At 34.6% G+C, this 17,917-nt stretch overlaps 1 protein-coding gene across 33 annotated transcripts in view; it reads left to right on the plus strand.

Moving 5' to 3' along the window:
* The window catches only part of NRXN1 (neurexin 1), a gene marked incomplete at both ends in the record, with an annotated part of 1,144,386 nt that overhangs the window by 538,250 nt on the left and 588,219 nt on the right, over positions 1–17,917 (plus strand). For 26 of the 33 annotated variants that reach the window (XM_079720554.1, XM_079720542.1, XM_079720558.1 and 23 more), the window contains one exon: positions 591–617. The exons of the other annotated variants lie outside the window; for them this stretch is intronic. In XM_079720554.1, the coding sequence (XP_079576680.1) occupies positions 591–617 (27 nt within the window). The remainder of the gene's footprint in view (positions 1–590; positions 618–17,917) is intronic. 33 annotated transcript variants of the gene reach the window in all.

Genomic DNA, 17,917 nt, shown 5'->3' on the forward strand with positions numbered 1-17,917 from the left:
TCCAATTAATACAAGGCACGGAATCTAGCTAACACGTGGCTCTTACCTTTTTTGCCCAAGCAAATAATAATAATAATAAATACATTAGGGTGAAATGAGAATAATTTCAACTAGCTCTCCATTTGACCATGAAAATTCTATAGGATTCTGTTGGCCTTTGTGGGATAATAGATTTTGGAGGTTCAAGATGTCTGAGCCTAGCTGAGCTTGCACTGTACCCCATTGTGACGGAGCACTTTTTAATTATATTGAAAACAATGATTTGTTCTTTCACAGATGGGGAGAAAGCTGCAGCCAGTCTAAGCCAAGCATCTTTGACAGTTAACAATTCGTTATTTCACTTAGATTTGTCACCATGTAGCTTTGTTTGAATTGGCCATTTTTTAAAAAACCTTTTAATTGTTGTTTCCAATGGTGCAGTTTTATAACAATGAATCTGGGTTCTAGAAGTATGTAAAGAATAAATAATATGGAGTGGCCATATTTGCATGTGTCTGTCCCCGGAAGGGTGGACTGTGATTTTATTGGATGTCTGCAGCTATTACCTTGAAGGATAAATTTTCATTTTTCATCTATTCTTCCCCATCTAGATTGTATCAGGATTAACTGTAATTCCAGTAAGTGCCTATTCAAAATTTTTAAAATGTTATTCCTCCATTATGATGTAGCTAGTCAAGAAAAAAGAGAGCAAGAAAAAGGCATTTATAAAACTCATGAATTCACTTTTGAAGTATACCAGTCCATCATCTGGGTTGTAAAAATTCATTTTGAAATCTGTCCAGCGGAAGACTTTCCTGCTTCAGTTCCTACCTCTAAGTGGGAAAAGAGGTGACAAATATCTTGTAACAGAAGGTGCAAACGTCTCTGTAGACCTTTGGATAAAGCAAATAGCATTTGTATTTTGGCAGATCTTGGATTCCAGTAGTTCTCTTCACAACCAAATTAGGAGAAAATTCTGTGGGGTCTTATTTCCTTCACTTTCTGTTTTTATCTCTTAACTCAAATATAGAAGAAAAAAAATCTTTTCATGTGAAAGTTACTATTAAACCCTTCTAAATTCAACCAAAATTTTACATTGGAAAATGTGTGTTTTTCCAAGTTTTATGTATATACAGAAAATTACTTATCTAAAGAGTTTTTTCTTGTACATTATGACTATTTACATAATGAATTTTTACATCCTAATCATATATCTGCAAAAATAACCAAAACCCTTCAAATCTGTGATATGCATGCCAAATGATGAGTTAGAAAAGATGCATGGACTGAGTTTTTTGATTTGGACTAGAGAACTTGAAAGGATGTAAGGACTGTGATTTTATTTTGAGTTGTAGCATTATCTGAAGTGTAAACTTATTTTATTTCTTTACGTAAATATTTAGGTTTTTCTTTTCCAGGTTTTGCTGACCACATTGAGGAATCTCATCTAATATACCAAAGTTGTTAGTTATTTAACTAAAATGGTTCTAACAAGCTTCTAATCTTTCACTGTCATAGTCAGTAAAACTTTTTTTTTATATCCTTGGAAAATGCTGAGTATGAGTTGATGGAGTCTACTCCCAAAACCTTTGGCTGTGTTTCCAAATGTCAGTAAGTCATCCTCTGAAGAATAAAATGACGGTCTCCAACTTACAAAAACAAGAAGCTTTATCTAATTAAATGCATGCTATTTCAAATACCCGTGCTTCTTACAACTCAGATTTGTCTTAAAATATTTTAATATTCATATTAAAGCAGAATAAAAGCCAGTCTTTCCAATCATAACAATAAAAAGGTAACTGAATCATGATTTATGAAAACAATAAATTCTTATACTATCATACAGGCATAAAAATCATCTCAAACAGAATACAGTTCCGGAACTAATCTCTCAGAGCTCTAACACAAGTAGAATTTTTCAAGTATACATCATCTCTTCTCAAACCCCATCTTTACTACACTCTCTGAAAAGGAGCACAGGTTTAGAAGTCTGATACCATGGTCCAATTTGCTTTCAGCTCTGGAGCATAGGTGCAGACAAAGTGGCAACTCACAAAATCTTTTCCCAAAGCCAGATTTGTGACTCAGTGCAGCTGTAGATGTTCTTGATTCTTCCTGGATCTTAGAAAATCCATGTGAGGAAACTATTTTTCTAGACTTCTGCTTTAATTTTATTTATATTAGGCATAGAATAAAGCATGGGTTTTTATTTACAGAATATAACTACATAAGGTCTAGTATTTAATGGAAATTAACCCCATCAAACGTGCTTCTGTGTTCTCAGCTCTATCAATGTTTTTTTAAGATACTTGTTTATATTCTAATTACCCTTGTTAGCTACTTCTCTTCATTTGGCTTATTATTATAAGACTGATATTAAGCATAGTATTTTCTCTGGATATTTCACAGAATAATACCTTTGAGGACAAAGGTTTTTGCTGGTTAGTGGATTTTTTCCCTTTTTAAGGAGTGTGTGTTACACTTAAATTACTTGAATTAAACCAGTGATTGTGAGCTTTCAGTGCACACCTCGGACAGGACTGCAAATGCCTTAACTTGACAGCAGTCACTGGAAAGAACGTTCAGTGATCAGGTAATGTTTTCATTTCCTCTGCCTTTGTTTTATTTGGGAAGTAGTGGGCAGATGTAGCCAGAACTCCAAGTTCCATCTAGAATTCATGTTATTACTCAACTTTGAGGATAGGGAGGAATTTACATTTCAAATAATGCAATTCTAACTCACAGTGATAAATAAGCAGAGATGTCCACCTGGACTGCATTTTGTACCCAATAAAAAATATAAATAAAATAATTGTATCTCAGTATAACTTGTAGTTTAATGAAAGATTGACTTACTACATTTATCCTCTGTAAGCCATAAGTTTGTCTGAAACTGAAATGTACATTCACTAAATTACAACCTTCTACCACCACCGTCTAAAAATTATACCATACCTTAGACATCAATTGTGTTTTGAGCTTAATAAGAAATACCTCAATTGATGTCTTTAAGAAAATTTCCACAGGAAGTATACAAACTGTAACATAAAAATTATCTTACATTGAGAATGAATATTAAACTCTGAATTATTAATTTTGAATGGAAATCTTCTCCAAATTCTCTACACTTACTCAGAATTGCTCGGCTGTTTCCTGTAGTCACTCCATCCTTTCTCATCACCTCTCCACCCTCCCTTCCTCAGTTTACAGGAGATATTACTTGATATGGAAAAGAAAATATATAAAGCATCAGACCCTCCAATCTTTGCTACTGAAGAATAGGTAGTAAGTGAGGAGGGCGGAAGGTCTAGCTGCATTGCATGTATTCAGACCTCTGGGACTAGGAGATGGCAGATACGTTTCTTTTTCAGCCCTTCTTGTGTCAGTAGTTTAGATGCAGCAGTGGAATCTTCCATGCACAGGCCAGGGGAAAGCCTTTTGTTAAGGTCCTTTTGAGAAAGGGCTGATTTGAATTCCAGGGACCATCTCTGTCAGATTCTTTGTTGCCACCTTTCCCCCCTGCCCCATAGGAAAAGCTGTCAAAAATCTTTAAATGGAAGGAGAGAGGCTGTTTTTATTTAAAAATCAAAAGCTTATTTTTATGTGTGGAAAGGGTATTTTTTAAAAAGAACTGTCTCTGTGAATAGCGGTCATGTCAGTGTCAAAATGTATGCTTTGTTCTCTCCGATTACAAATGGAATGTCTCTGCACACAATCCCAGACCAATCTCAGTTCATTGATGTCCATTAGCTTATTTCATTGCTAAAATATGTTTGTTATCTGCAGCTTGGTATTAGATTAGGTCAGTATTTGCAGATTCACAGATGGGAAGGTGAACACAGAGGTGTTATTATATGGCCCTCTATCCTCCTCTGTCCAGGGCAATCAGATTATTCTTGCCTCCCCAGTCAACTCCAACATGGAGAACCATAGTCTACCATCATAAAATCATTTTATATGGGAGATGGAAAAGGACTGTCTAGTCACGTTCTTTTGACATAAAGATCAATTATTTGAATTAATGAAAAAAGACAAATTACAGATGATTTTACAAAAAATAATTATTATAGAAATATTTACAAAAAAAATGTACAAATACCAACTGATCATTAACAAGTTATTACCAAAAGAGGCCAAGTCAGACTGAATAGTACTTTGTGACTGAGACATGAATTGTTTGCATCAGAAAGTAAGTGTATGAGAGTCTCTTGCCTAGTCCATAGTATTGATTGACTTAAGACTTTTAAAAACTGTAAAGAACACAAAAGAAATTTTCTACCCCTTGTGAAATTTTCTCAAATGAATTATTAGTAGGGCCTGAGTAAGTACTATTAGAAAGGCCATTGGTCTTATTCTGCATTCTCTTTGTCTGCCAAAGTATGTAGCCTGAGATAGGGTGACCAAGACAGTCTCAATTTCAAATTTGCTGCCCAGTAATTCACAACAGTACATCCAAAGTCATTAGGCTATATATTTCTATATAATTTTTTTCTGATAATTTCGCATCGTGGTAGTGTATTGCTTGCTTCAATAGTCCCATTTGTTTTTTCTTTCTCTCTTGTTCTAGTAACCTTACAAATTGTTAGTATTATAATCTGAAGGTTTAAATACATTGAAAATTTGAAAACTAAACTTGCTCCTATCAACTATAGGTGAGTCCTAATTGTCATATAAGTAACTACTTTAAAGATGTAGTGGATGCAAGGAAGCTTTTGTGATTTTGTTTTTGTTAGTGTTTTCTTTCCGTTTTTTTTTTTTTTTTTTTTGTCTTTTCAAGTCAATGACATAATTATGGAATATCCTGCTTGCCCACAGGAAAGTTTGGGGCCGCCTCTACATTCATATAAAAAGTGGCTTTTCATAAACCCATGTTCTCTGATGTTTACTTTGCTTGTTTATTTAATTATTTGTGTTTCTTTAATCCTTACACATGTCTCTTCTCCTGCCCACCTGCTCTTTCTTCCTACCAAGATTTACTCTTCTTACTTCTCCATTTCCAATGTTGTTTACTCCTGTTCTCATTCCTCTTGTTTTCTTACAAGAATAAAAACTCTCTGGGTTGAAAAAAAATATTTTAGTAGGCAGAGCTTCCAACCATTTTTGGCTTCTTACAGAAAATGGTTTATTTAAGACACAGAGACAACAAAATTGGAGATGACATTAATGTGGACAGAGTGTCAAGGGTTGAAGTTCAGCTCCTTTTCTTTGTAGTTCATTGTCTAAGGATTGGAGAGAAAGGGAATCTAAGGCCAAGTACTTAACCTCACTTTTGATTTGGAGATAGTGAAGAAATGCTCTGAGTAATATGTTATCGGAAAATGTACTATGATGGATGTCTGGAGTGGATAATAAGATCTTTGTATTATCATTTTATTACCAGAATGAAAAGATCAACTAGATATTAGTTATCACCAATTTTTTTATGTAGATAAAAATGGAAAGCAATAAAAGAATGCAAAATGTCAACCAGTGGCACTTAAGCCATATTAGATTGCTTTGATCAGGCTACCACTTGGCAGGCTACTTGAAAAGATATGAGGAAATTTCTGGAGGCTGGCTGTTGTTAACATGAAACAAATATTCAGGTCAGAGCAGCTGCCTGGTGCCTGAAGAGCAGAGAACTGCAAAAAGGAGCCTCTGACTCTGCCTCCACATAACCATCCCTTGATTTGTAGAGTTCTTTCAATCATTGCCTCTCAGTGACTGGTGCTGTCCGTCCACCTAGGATAGGAACTGCTCAAGGAATAAAGGAAGATAAATATATACATGCAGAAAAGAGGAGTTTTGTTTGTTTTCTGCTGTTGTCATTTTTTAAAGTTTAAAGTATATATGAAAGAAAGGAAAAAGTTTATGAATGAGTATTTTTAACAAAAATCTAAAAGAAATTACATATAAAATATAGAGACCATAGATTTCTGATGAAAAACAAATAGCCAAAACAGGCAAAGGGAATTAGCACATGACAGTGAGTCTTTAAAAAAATATCAAAATTGGAATAAAATTTAAGGAGAGCCCATTTGGATTTTCCATATCTAAAATTTATGAGAATTATAAAGAAGAGTACACATTTAATGACTACATAGATTGTGCAAAATTGTAGTGTGTGGGCTTGATAAGTAGAAGAGTTGGGTCTATTTTAGTGAACAATTAATTGGTTTATTGCTTATATGCAAATATAAAATGCTGAAGTGTTTTAAAAGATTGCTCTTTTGTGCAGGTTAAGAATTCATCTTGAAATCACACTCAATTATTAATTTGTTCAGTAAAGCATTTTCTTATTACTAGTGCAAAAGGGTGTGCTCAAAGTAATACAAAATTCCAGATTGGCATTGGCCAAATTCATCAAATTATCTTTCATTGTTGAAAGTTAGTATTACGACAATGGCCAAGGTAGAAATTGTCAGAAAAACTTACAAAGTTTCAGAAGAAACATTCTGAATTTGATATCCCCTTGGCTTCTGTGAAAGGGAAATTTTCTTTTATACCACAAAATGTCACAAATTTTGAGACCACAACCTGTTGGTTGGAGGTCTTTATTGTGTTATTAGAGCTGGTTTCTAAACATTTGCCATTTCCTTCATAGCTTAGAGTTTCTTTTTGTTTTTGTTTTTTCTTTGGTAGAGAGGTAGCATTTTAGCATGCTATCATTGATCCAGAAAATCAAAGGTAAAAATATGAATTAGACATTCCTAGCCATTATTAAAAAATTTCTTTTTTACATTTAGTCAATCTCATTGTAAGATGTATGATTAGAATTTCATTAATTTTGAAGAAAACAATTTCTTTTTTGTATTTGGAGCATTTTGTCTTTTTACTGATATATCTTTAATGATTCAGGTTCATACAGAGTTAATCCTAAAGGATCAGAAAGACTAAAAAGTACCCAAGAACTTCTGTTTAAAATAGCCTCTAATCTGTTGGACAGCCTTAATGTTCAATGATGACCTAAGGTGCCATGTCAAATAACTGGTTTTACTAGTGTAGACAAATATAGATTAGAATTTTTTCAAGAATGTTTGCATTCCTAATTTTCCTCAAAAGAAAGCCACTAACAATTTACACTTTGTCAATTGCTTACCTGTCAGAGAATATGAAAACAAATGCTGATTGTGGATTTCAATTCCTCATGTAGTTGCTAGACAGGAATTATGCATCTGCTACCTTCTAAAGAGGATGCATAATTTAAAAGATGCTTTGTCCACTTAACCACAGGTCAGGCATGATTAATATAAGCCTCTAGCTGAGCTTCCATTTAGCTTCCTCTTCTCTACTGACTTGGTTCTGCTTGATTATAGCTTCTACTTTTTCATGTCTTCTGTTTACTCATGGTGTCTCCTACCTCATGGTTATTGTTCACTGCCTCTTCCTGTGCATGTCTTTTGACTTTTTGCTGCTCCTTCAGCTGTTGACTCAATGTATGCTATGTATTCAAACTCCCCTAGAAAGAGAATCAGTATATTCATTACTTATACCTGTCCTGTTGAGCAGAGATTTCAAATCATGTCACCTCACAAGACACTGTCCAGATTTAGCTTTGGGGGCAGATGCCCACTGGTGATCCAGTCAGCTGTCCTCAGAGCAGGACAGTATTCTCACCTCCAAGGGGATGTAGGAGCAGCAGGCTTTCTCCACAAACATCTTTTTTCCAGGCTGTCTGATTAAAAATTTTTTGACTTTAACTGTGAAATACCCTTGAGGATTACAATTTCTTCAACACATTACTGGCAAACATATGGTACGTAAGTCAAGTGGGCAAGGCTCTTTAAATCGGGGGAAATGCATGGGACCATCAAAAAACTTGGAGATTGAAATATTCAGTGTGCTCAGAGCTCTTATCCATTTCTTTCACTTGTTACCAATGGGAGCAAAGAGCAAGATGGATAAGAAGTGTATTATGAAAGCAGTTTCCCCAAAGGTAAAGTAAGAAATTCTAAGAGTATTTCAGTTACTATTACTTTTATTGTACTTAATATTGGATTGTTTGTTGTCATTTGTTCTTTGAATGCATCTTTCATACAGTTGTGAGAATTCTTCACCATCCCACCTTCCCAGGAGATCAGACTAAATATAGGCTTAAAATATTTTATGCATAGTGCTATTGAAATAAATGTGTAACACGTGTATCTTTAAAAATATAGGGTCAGGGTGTGCAAATGTTTTGCAACAGGTTCTTTTCCTTCAGCAACATACTGTAAACATTAGGTCCAGTATGTGACTATAACATGCAGTATTTAAAAATCTGATCTATTGCTTATTTCAGATTTTATACTGAAGTGATATAAAGCAGGTCCAGGTCACTGAGCCAGTTGAAGAAAGATAAAATAGGGAGAAAACATTTATGTACAAAAATAAGTTCTATGATGATTCATCAGTGACCTCAGAGCAATCAAATGAAAACTGATTGGAAGCATCTGTGAGCAAGATCTTGCGAAACAAACCAGATTGGAATAACCATAAATGAAGAAATACTTCTAGATGTGTTGGTATAAGTTATCATCATTGACACTAACCGACTAAGGTGAAAGCCTAACTAACATAATCTCACTATAGCAAGACTGACCAGGAACAAGCACACAGATATAACATTACTTCTAGCAGTTGGTTGACCAGCTCCAGGGACCCTCCAAGCACTCTCTCCTGAGATTAACCAAATTAATCTTGTGTAAAATTTAATTGCTGAGAGCCATTGCTATAGTTGGGCAAGCACCGTCTTCGTATACCTCCTGTTTAGTAAGGCAAGTCATTCATTTCAGAAGACTTTGATCCCAAAACAACTTCAAACAAAGGAGTAATCCCAATATTTTTCCAGTTACTAAAATAAATAGTCAAATAGAATCATAGCCCTCAAGTTAGTGACTATAAGTAAGCCTGATAAATAAGCTAATTATGATAAAAGAAAAAATTAAGTTAGCACTATTTGTTATTGCAATAATAAAATCCAAAATAAAGAATTTAGTAAATCATTGTATCAATGCTTTGAAAAAAAATTTTATATTATCATTCTAATTTTTACATGATGAATGAATGAATTATCATGTATTATTTGTCCATAACCTCCTTTGGGCAATCACTGAGGAAAAAAAAGAAAAAAGATCAAAACAAATGAGATGCTACAGTTCAAAAATTCTAAAGACAAACTATCCCTTATCATATGCCTTAGAATGCATTTTCTTAAAAAAAAAAAAGTTGGTTGTAATGTTTACAACAAATACTGAAAGCTAGATTTTCAAACACTGATATGACTTACTTGTGAAATGAAAAGAAGGGGACAAATAAACTTTAACAAAGCCAGAAACTTACTTTTTTTTTTTCTAATATGCCTCTTATTTTGGGAGAAGGTTTTTACAAGAATACCCCCCAAAATATTGAAGGACTCGCATTTAATGATATTCAAATGCACTTACAGTAACACACGGGTAAAGCCATTGTTCCTTGAATTTTACAGAACCGTACATTCTTCTTGGTCTTCTCATTAAAATAAATTCTGTAGCTATTACAATGTGTTTGGATGAGAAATCATATATTTAATTTAAAAATCTTTGCATTTGTGACTATAATCCATGGCTTTGTTTATGGAATGTCAAATTGAATATTTGTAAATTTCCAAATGCTCAGTATCTGTATACTTTTTCATTTTTTTCATTCAGATAGCTTGGCATTATGTAGGTATTACATAAGACATGTTTAAGTAAGTGTCAATATAAATCAATATAATCCTTTTCATGTTACGCCAACGTTGAGTATATTTTCAGGTTAAAATGCTTTATTAAAATCATATTAAGTATTTAGTACTTAATTTTATACTTGCAAGCTATCCTATTATGTGATAAGCATTTCTTGGAAATGACCTTTTTTCCTTAAAATAAAGTCACAGTCCAAATTTTTCCTTTCATTATAATAGGTTTATTTTATTATGCTTCTTCCCAAACCAGTCATTTGAGCTAGATTAGATTTAAAGAAACCTCTTTTGAAACATTCTTTTAGCAATATATTTATATAATTTGTGTTCATTTTTACTGTGTTGTAAATATAATTATATTCTTAAAAGGTAATTATATTTCTTAAAATGTACATTTTTTACATCAAAATGAATTGCATCAGAGATATTTATCCTGATCTGTCATAAATGGGTACAATCAATATCAAAGCTATATGTAAAGGCTAAATGTTTCTTAGTAGATCATTTGAACCTTGTTTATTCACTTGCCTAGAGCTATGATATGTAGCCAGAAATGAAACAGGAGGTGAGGCAGCTATATATAGTGAATTTTATTTTGTAGATGATGGAAAAGGGTTAGTATGAGTTAGGAAAATGGCAGAGGAGTCTTTGTGGGGTATTTCCAGCAGCTCTCCAAGGTCAGAGCCTTTTGCAGATAAGATCCGTGTTTTCTTATAATTAAATACTCATTAAGCCTTGAATCCTCCAATTCCTAAGCCAACTCTTCTCTTTGCATTTGGAAATTCCTGACTGCAGGCCTTGGGTAATTTTGCTCTCCTAGGCTCTACACATCATTAAATTAATTTTCAATGGAAGTAAACAATGACGCTGTCTAAATAATTAGCCAGATAACTGAGTTACCCAAGTTCTCCAGTTATTTGACTTATCAGATTTCATGCTGCCAAATATGAAAACAGAGGGATGAAACTTTATTATTGACACTTTTTAGTGAAGATAGGCATTAAAAGTTAATGGAGTTACTTTTCATTAACTATTTGACTTAATTCAATATCAAGAGGTATTTAATCTACCATAAAAAAAAAGTCTCACAAAATCTAAACAGATACACCCATTCAATAAATAATTAGTGAATGGCTTTTAGGTTCAAGGCACTGAACGATAGGACATGGGATATTCTCTCTGAGGTTTTAAACCCATTTAGGGGAAGATAACAATAATAATGGCAGTATAATACTGATAATAATATTACCGTTACTATAATTGAGGGTGAACCATGTACCAAGCATTGTTTTAAGTAATTAAAATGCCTTAAATTTATATTGTAAAATGTTTCTATTATTAGCTTATTTTACAGATAGGAATACTGAGACACAGAGACCTTATATATTTTACCCAAGGTCACGCAGCTAGTAACTCATGGAACTAGGATAAAAACTCGGATAATCTGTGAATCCAGAACACATGCACCAGACCAAGATATATACATTCTAGAAAGTTAAAAAAAAAAAAAAAGGAAAGATTTAAGTAGCAATCCTATCAAAGCAAATACAGTGTAATTAACTAGCATGTGACTTTCATTTCTCCAGTGGTTTTTAAAAGTTTACAAAATGTCTTTCTTCCGTTACTGTTCATTTTTGAAAAACCCTCATCTCTAAGCTTAATGTCTAACTTTATACTATTTGCTCAAAGTACTTTTTAATTAGGGAGGGATACTTTTTTTTGTTTTTGTTTTTGTTTTTGTCCAGGCCTTGCTGCATGTGGGATCTTAGTTCCCCGACCAGGGATCGAACCTGTGCCCCGTGTAGTGGAAGCTCAGAGTCTTAACCATTGAACCACCAGGGAAGTCCCGGGGAACGATATTTCTAATATTTTTAGTATAAAGAAATTTGTTGGTTCTTAGGACTCTATACATGTCTCTTTGCCTATACAGTAAAGGCAAATAGCTATTTATAAAAACACTCTGAATAGACACTCCAAGGGTGTCTCCGAAGCTAAATTGAGGAGAGCTTAAGGAGAGTTAAAGAGGGAGGAGTTAGGTGGCTGGGCTAGTACCTCAGTTTCATGGCTGTTAGGGTGATTAGTCAGTCCAAGGTCATGACTGGCACCAGGCCTGGCCAGCAAGACAGCTCTGAGACAGACAGCTTCTCTGATACCCCAGAGGCCTTGTCATTAAGGACAGACAGTATGGGGAAGGTGACCCAACCACTTATCTTACATTGATAAATGAAGTCTTGTCTGCACATTCCTGAATATAGAGCTAACTAAAGGAAACTTTAAAAATAAATAAGCACAAAACTTAGACTCTTAATTAGGGGTGGCTCAAACAGCGTGCAATTTGTGCAGTCACCCAGGGCTCTGTGCTTTGAAGGGCCTGTGCTTGCATTAATGCTCTGCTACCACTGTCCTGAAATGCTTCATTTTGCACAAGGGTCCCATGTCTTCATTTTGCACTGGGCTCACAAACTCTTTAATTGGTCCTTCCCCTAGTAAGGTTAGTGAATATCAAAGAAGAATCTGGAAGTGCCCTTTACGTGTTTCTAATTTTAATTGGTAATTAACTCTCCTAGCTGATTCATGTGAGAAATAAAAACAAAAGAATTCTGCTTGCTCCCAGCCCAGTATCTAAAAATTGAGAAAGATAAAACAGAAACATTTAATGAGGAATTACTCTCCTTAGGTTTTAGTTTGTTTGTTTGCTTGTTTTTCAAGCAAAGTTCTGGTTATTTTTTAAAGTAATTATTTTAAAATCAGAAACTAATGGCAAAGTCAAATAGCAGGCTGAAGGTATCATAATTACAACCTGAGGAACACATCCTCCTGTCATTTACGGGCATAAGTGCTCTTGCCAAGAGCCATAACTCAGGCAACCAGCAGTGGTGGCTCTTGCTTCTGTTTCTCCTGGCTTTTCTCTCTTCCTATTATTGTCAAGGCTTGTTTCCAGCTTCCCACCAGGTCCTGCCTCTCAAAGTCAATTGCCAAATAAAACTTTGTAGTACTCGGAAAAGTTGATATAGATAGACACCTAATTTTATATATACACACAAATGTCATGCATTTTAATGAAGGCTGCCATTCTAAATTTGTAGAACAGGAAAGGTGATAACATTTTAGAAGTAGAGGAACTTTGCAATTGGTTTATGCCATTTACAGCCTTTTAAAATTGTTTTTAGTTTTTGTTGTTGTTGTTGTTTTACGGATAAGAAAACTCAGACCAAGAGCAAGAGAAGAATTAGACTAAGTTAGCATAATTAAGCTTATGTTGGATTTAATGGTAACAGTGAATCTAAAACTCAGGTCTCCTGACTCTTAAGCTCTTGATTATTTTTCCATTACTTATTTCTTTAATATTCAAGGTAAAGATTCAGGAGAAAAGGGACTTTAAATTGTCTATTTATTTATGTGTATCTTACAGAGACCTGAAAACTACAAGCTGGCTGCCTGTTTTTAAAAAGTTTTATTGAAACAAAGCCACACACGTTTGTTTACATATAGTCTATGGCTGCTTTTGCACTACAATAGCAATGTTGAGTAATTGCCATGACAACCACATTCTGCAAAGCCAAATATATTTACTATTGGGTCCATTGCAGAAGTGTTTTGACCCCTATTAGATCTATTAGAATTAGATCTATTAGATCTTTTTTTCGAGAAACCTCCTCGAAAATCTAAGTTGGGGCATTCCCAATGCTTGTGCGATCAGTGTTCGGTACAAAATATTTTTTAAACTAAATTAGTAGGATATGGGTGCCACATAACCCAGAATGAATAAGACTAATTAAATGGGATAAACAACAGATATAGTATGGACCATTTGATTTCAAAATTTCATAATTCTAAGACATATGGTGCTGTAATTTCTAATTCAATTGCTGGGTGCTATAGGCAGTTTAATGATCAAAAAAAATTGAACAGTTATGTGTAAAGATAGAACCAATTTATATGCATAAGGCAATGCCAATCTTTTCTTTTTTTTTAATTTATAGAAGAACTTTGGAAACTTTAGGATCCACTTTCATGTGATGCCCATCTTTAGCCCACATAGCTGTGGTTGAAAAGACACAACCTGTTCTTAATAAAATGGAGATAGATCATTTCTAGAAGGCAAACTAAATGGATTCCTACCTGCCTATTATCTATGCAGTTTGCTGGGTTGTGGCTTTGCAGAAGTACCCGTTGGAATCCCCATGTTTAAATGGCTTAATTGAGTAAACAGATTAGCTACTCAAATCACTAGATAGTTATAAAATAGAAATTACTTACATCTGATGTTTAAGGCAGCGAAAAGGAAGCTAGAACCAACTAGTTTGTACTATAGTGAGAGATAGGGTACCTGATACAGATGGTTCATTTATGTAGTTAGCATCTTTAAAATATACCAGTAGAGGGAGATAGCTACCTAAAAGGTATGTAATGAGTCTCAGCTTTGTGGCACTCAAGTCTAAAAGTTTTAAAAATAAAAATATAATTGGTTTGGGTTTGATTTTCCCAAGCTACATCCATCTTTCAGCTCTAGGGACAGCTGTCATTTTAGTCTGTTAGACATCTTTGATCACATTGCTTCTTAGATTTCTTAGCTTTGTTTTATTCTTCTCTATTGCTCTTTAATATTTCTTTCCTCACATTCAAAAAAACCAATATAAGTACTTCACAGGACATTTGCACACAAGGCTTTCTTTCCAAAAGGACCCAAAGTTACTATTATATACATCTTGAATATGAAATAAATTTGAAATATTCATGAAATAATAGGAAACAAACAACTATTAAAATAGATTAAAAATACCCTTGCAAACCTGAAATCCATCAATGATGTTATATACATATATATCAACTAACCTCCCATGAAGCTGTCTGTAAAATGGGGGAGTTGGGTTAATTATCACTACATCCCTTGGAAGCTATTCTTTTCTTCATTAAATAAATTCATTTATTGACTTATGCCCAAATACTTTCAAATAGAATTTAAAGTGATTAGCAAAAATAATTTTAAATAATTAGGGAGAAAAGTCAATATGCAGGGGGTATTTTTAAAGGAAAGAAAAGAATCAAGTTGCTGAAATTAAGCACAAATCCTAAATCTTGGTTTCCTGATGGATAGAAATAAGGAAAGGCAATCTGTTCTGTAACTCACTTGACATAAGAGGATATGGCCTATAAAATCTTCAAGAGAGAGCTTATGAACTTGGACTTTGTAATTAAAGGAGTGTTGAAAATGCATGCTAAAGGGCTGATAATGCAGATAGACTAAAAAGGGTAGCTTTGAATAACTCTGGACCTTGATGTGTATAATAAATGATGTTCTAGAAAAACAGTTTTTTTAATCTGTAAGTGAAGAAAATCTGTATTTTTAAATCTGACTTTAAAGAGCAAAGGGTTACTTGGAAATGTTTTTTAAAAGCCCTTGCTGGAGTTTTCTGTTAAAGAAACTCATCACTTTCCTAAAGGGAGAAATGAGCCCCCTAGAGGGTTCTGCAGAATCCAGAGGTTCTGGGTGATGCCTTGGGGGACAAGCTAGCCTGCTTTTTTAACAGCAGAACAACTTCCCCTTTATGTGATTTTTATATTCTTTATGCGTGATTACAGGTAGAAAAAAATAATTCCAACGTTTTAAAATAATAATAAAACCACTGCCCCAGTTTTGTAGATATTCACTCTATAACACTCACATTAATGCTGAGAGTAAGGTGTTAGTACCAATGAGACATGTTTTGATATCCCAAAAGGAAAAAGAAATCTTAAAAGGAATTCAGATCATTAATGCTTTGAACGACTATAATTTTGCCATGGGGACAAATGGCTCTGAACTCCAAAATTTCAACAGTTAAGCCATCTTCCTTTACCAAATACATGTGTTTTAAATGTTTGCGAGAATGTGAGATCTCAAAGGCATTGCAGACATCCTCTAGACCATCTCCTCACTTTGTAAGTCTGACTTCTTGAGACTACAAGAAGCTGCACGTTTTAGCAAATTGCTGATTGTGGGTGGATCTAGTACCAAACTGATCTATATCATGTCTTTAGTACCAGCCATTTCAGTATCCCTGAGTAGAGGTACAGTGTATTTTTTAGAGATTTCTTTCCACCATGACTTATGCAGAAGGCGTGTAAGATTTCCTAACATTGTGATTGTTCTGTAGAGCAAGCTGGAAGTCATGACAAAGAGCAACTTTCCTAGCCTCTTCATTTAGATGTGAGGAAACTAAGAAGTCATGTTGCTATCTAAAGGTCACATTAGCTGGGAGGCAGTATAATGCAGGGGAAGGTATGCAGGCTTTGAGTAGGTCAGACCTAGGATGGAACACTTTTCTGTCACATTTTAGCTGTGTGACCTCGGGACAAGTTGTTTTAGATTTCTAGGCCTTTGGTTTCACATATGCAAAATGATAATAATGTAAAGATGAAACAAGTTAATAAATAAAGTGCCTGGTACATAATAAGCATTTACTAGCCTCTAACTTCTTTCTTAGTAGCAAATTAAGGACTAGCAACCACAATTCTTAATTCCCTGTCCAGTGCACTCTCCACAACACTTCATGTTGCATAGATAACATTGTTTTGAACTGAGAATATTAAGTGCATTAAAAAACAAACAAACAAACCCTGTCTTCCTAAATTAATCTCTTCACATTTTTAATAATGCAAGGAATGAGCTCGAAGTTGGCCCACAGAGATTTTCATGAACCAAAGGGTTATTTTTAATTGGGTTTTGTGCCTGTTGTTATGGAAATTATTGTTTCATAGATGAAGCATTATGATTTTACTGCAAGATCAAGCCCAGAATGGGGTATAATGATGATATCATCCTTATGCTTCTTTTTCTTGACAAAACACTTTTAAATTAAGAGAATGAGAGTGAAGCTGCTTCAAAAGCACACATTTCTAAGAAAAAAAGATCTGCCCTATAAAAATAGCTTTAAAATGATATATTCTCTTTTCAAAGATCAAAACTCAGAATGGCCCTTGCTGCTGGTAGGATAAGATTCTGCAGAGTTTCTAAACACTTCTTTCTTCACTGTTGAAACTAGAAAGAGTTCCTTTGATCCTGGAACTTGCTTTCAGCAATTGGTCTCAAAGCATTTTTGCAGTTGTTGAACTAACTGGCTTCCTCTAGATATTTAGTGATCACTCTCTCAAAACGGTTCTGTCTAGACTAGTTTTGATTCATGTATCCAGATGCAATTTAACTTCTCTAAAGAAACAAAAAGAGATGATTACTAATTTTAATGATGGTTCTGTTTAAAGATAGGAGGCAGTTCATCCTGCAAAATTTAGCTTATGTCACTGGCTCATTTTAAGCCTCAGAAACCCCAACCAAGGAAGACAGACTTGTATCATCAGTAATATCCTAAGAGAGAAATCAGCGGGCTTGCTGGATAGCCTGTGGTATTAAAAGCAAACAGTGATCTCCTGTTGGACCGACTACTGAGGTTTCTTCTAGTACTTGGTTCCCTAAGTTATTTATTTTTCTCTCTTCTTCTCTTTGACCTTTTCGTACATCCTCCTATGGTCCTTGGACATTGGCTGGTTTGGCTGATAGAATTTGGTGGAAGAAATTGTGAACTCCATCCTGATCCTGAGTTAGTTGAAAGTCATATAACTCAACTCAGTGTCATGTCTTTAGTTATTTTAGTATACATATAGAAATGTCAGTACCTAAAAAACAGGGCAAAATCTATCACCAAAAAATGTATCATTAACAACTTTTCATGATTTTTTTAAATGAATCATAATATAAGATTATTGACAGTGCTTATTTTTTAATAAAAAATTTCCAGTTTTTGGGCTTCCCTGGTGGCGCAGTGGTTGAGAGTCTGCCTGCTGATGCAGGGGACACGGGTTCGTGCCCCGGTCCGGGAGGATCCCACATGCCGCGGAGCAGCTGGGCCCATGAGCCATGGCCGCTGGGCCTGCGCGTCCGGAGCCTGTGCTCCGCAACGGGAGAGGCCACAACAGTGAGAGGCCTGCGTACTGAAAAAAAAAAAAAAAAATTTCCAGTTCTATTGAAAGCTCTTTTTTCCCTTTGTTTTTATGTGGAAGAGAGACATTTATCTAACTTTGTCATTTCAATAATTTCAAAATACCTCCTGAAATAACCTCTCTGTCCTAAGCCAATTTAAATTCAACTTGCACAGGTTTACATGGGTTCATTTGCGGTTGCTTTTCCAGTAGGTTACACTTCTTGTCCTCTTTCCTTTGGTCCTTAGCTGGGCATCACTTCTCTGTACTGCTACTTAATCTCATTTGTTTTTTCTTCCCTCC

This window comes from Hyperoodon ampullatus (genome assembly GCF_949752795.1).
Source record: "Hyperoodon ampullatus genome assembly, chromosome: 15".
Taxonomy (NCBI): Eukaryota; Metazoa; Chordata; class Mammalia; order Artiodactyla; family Ziphiidae; genus Hyperoodon; species Hyperoodon ampullatus.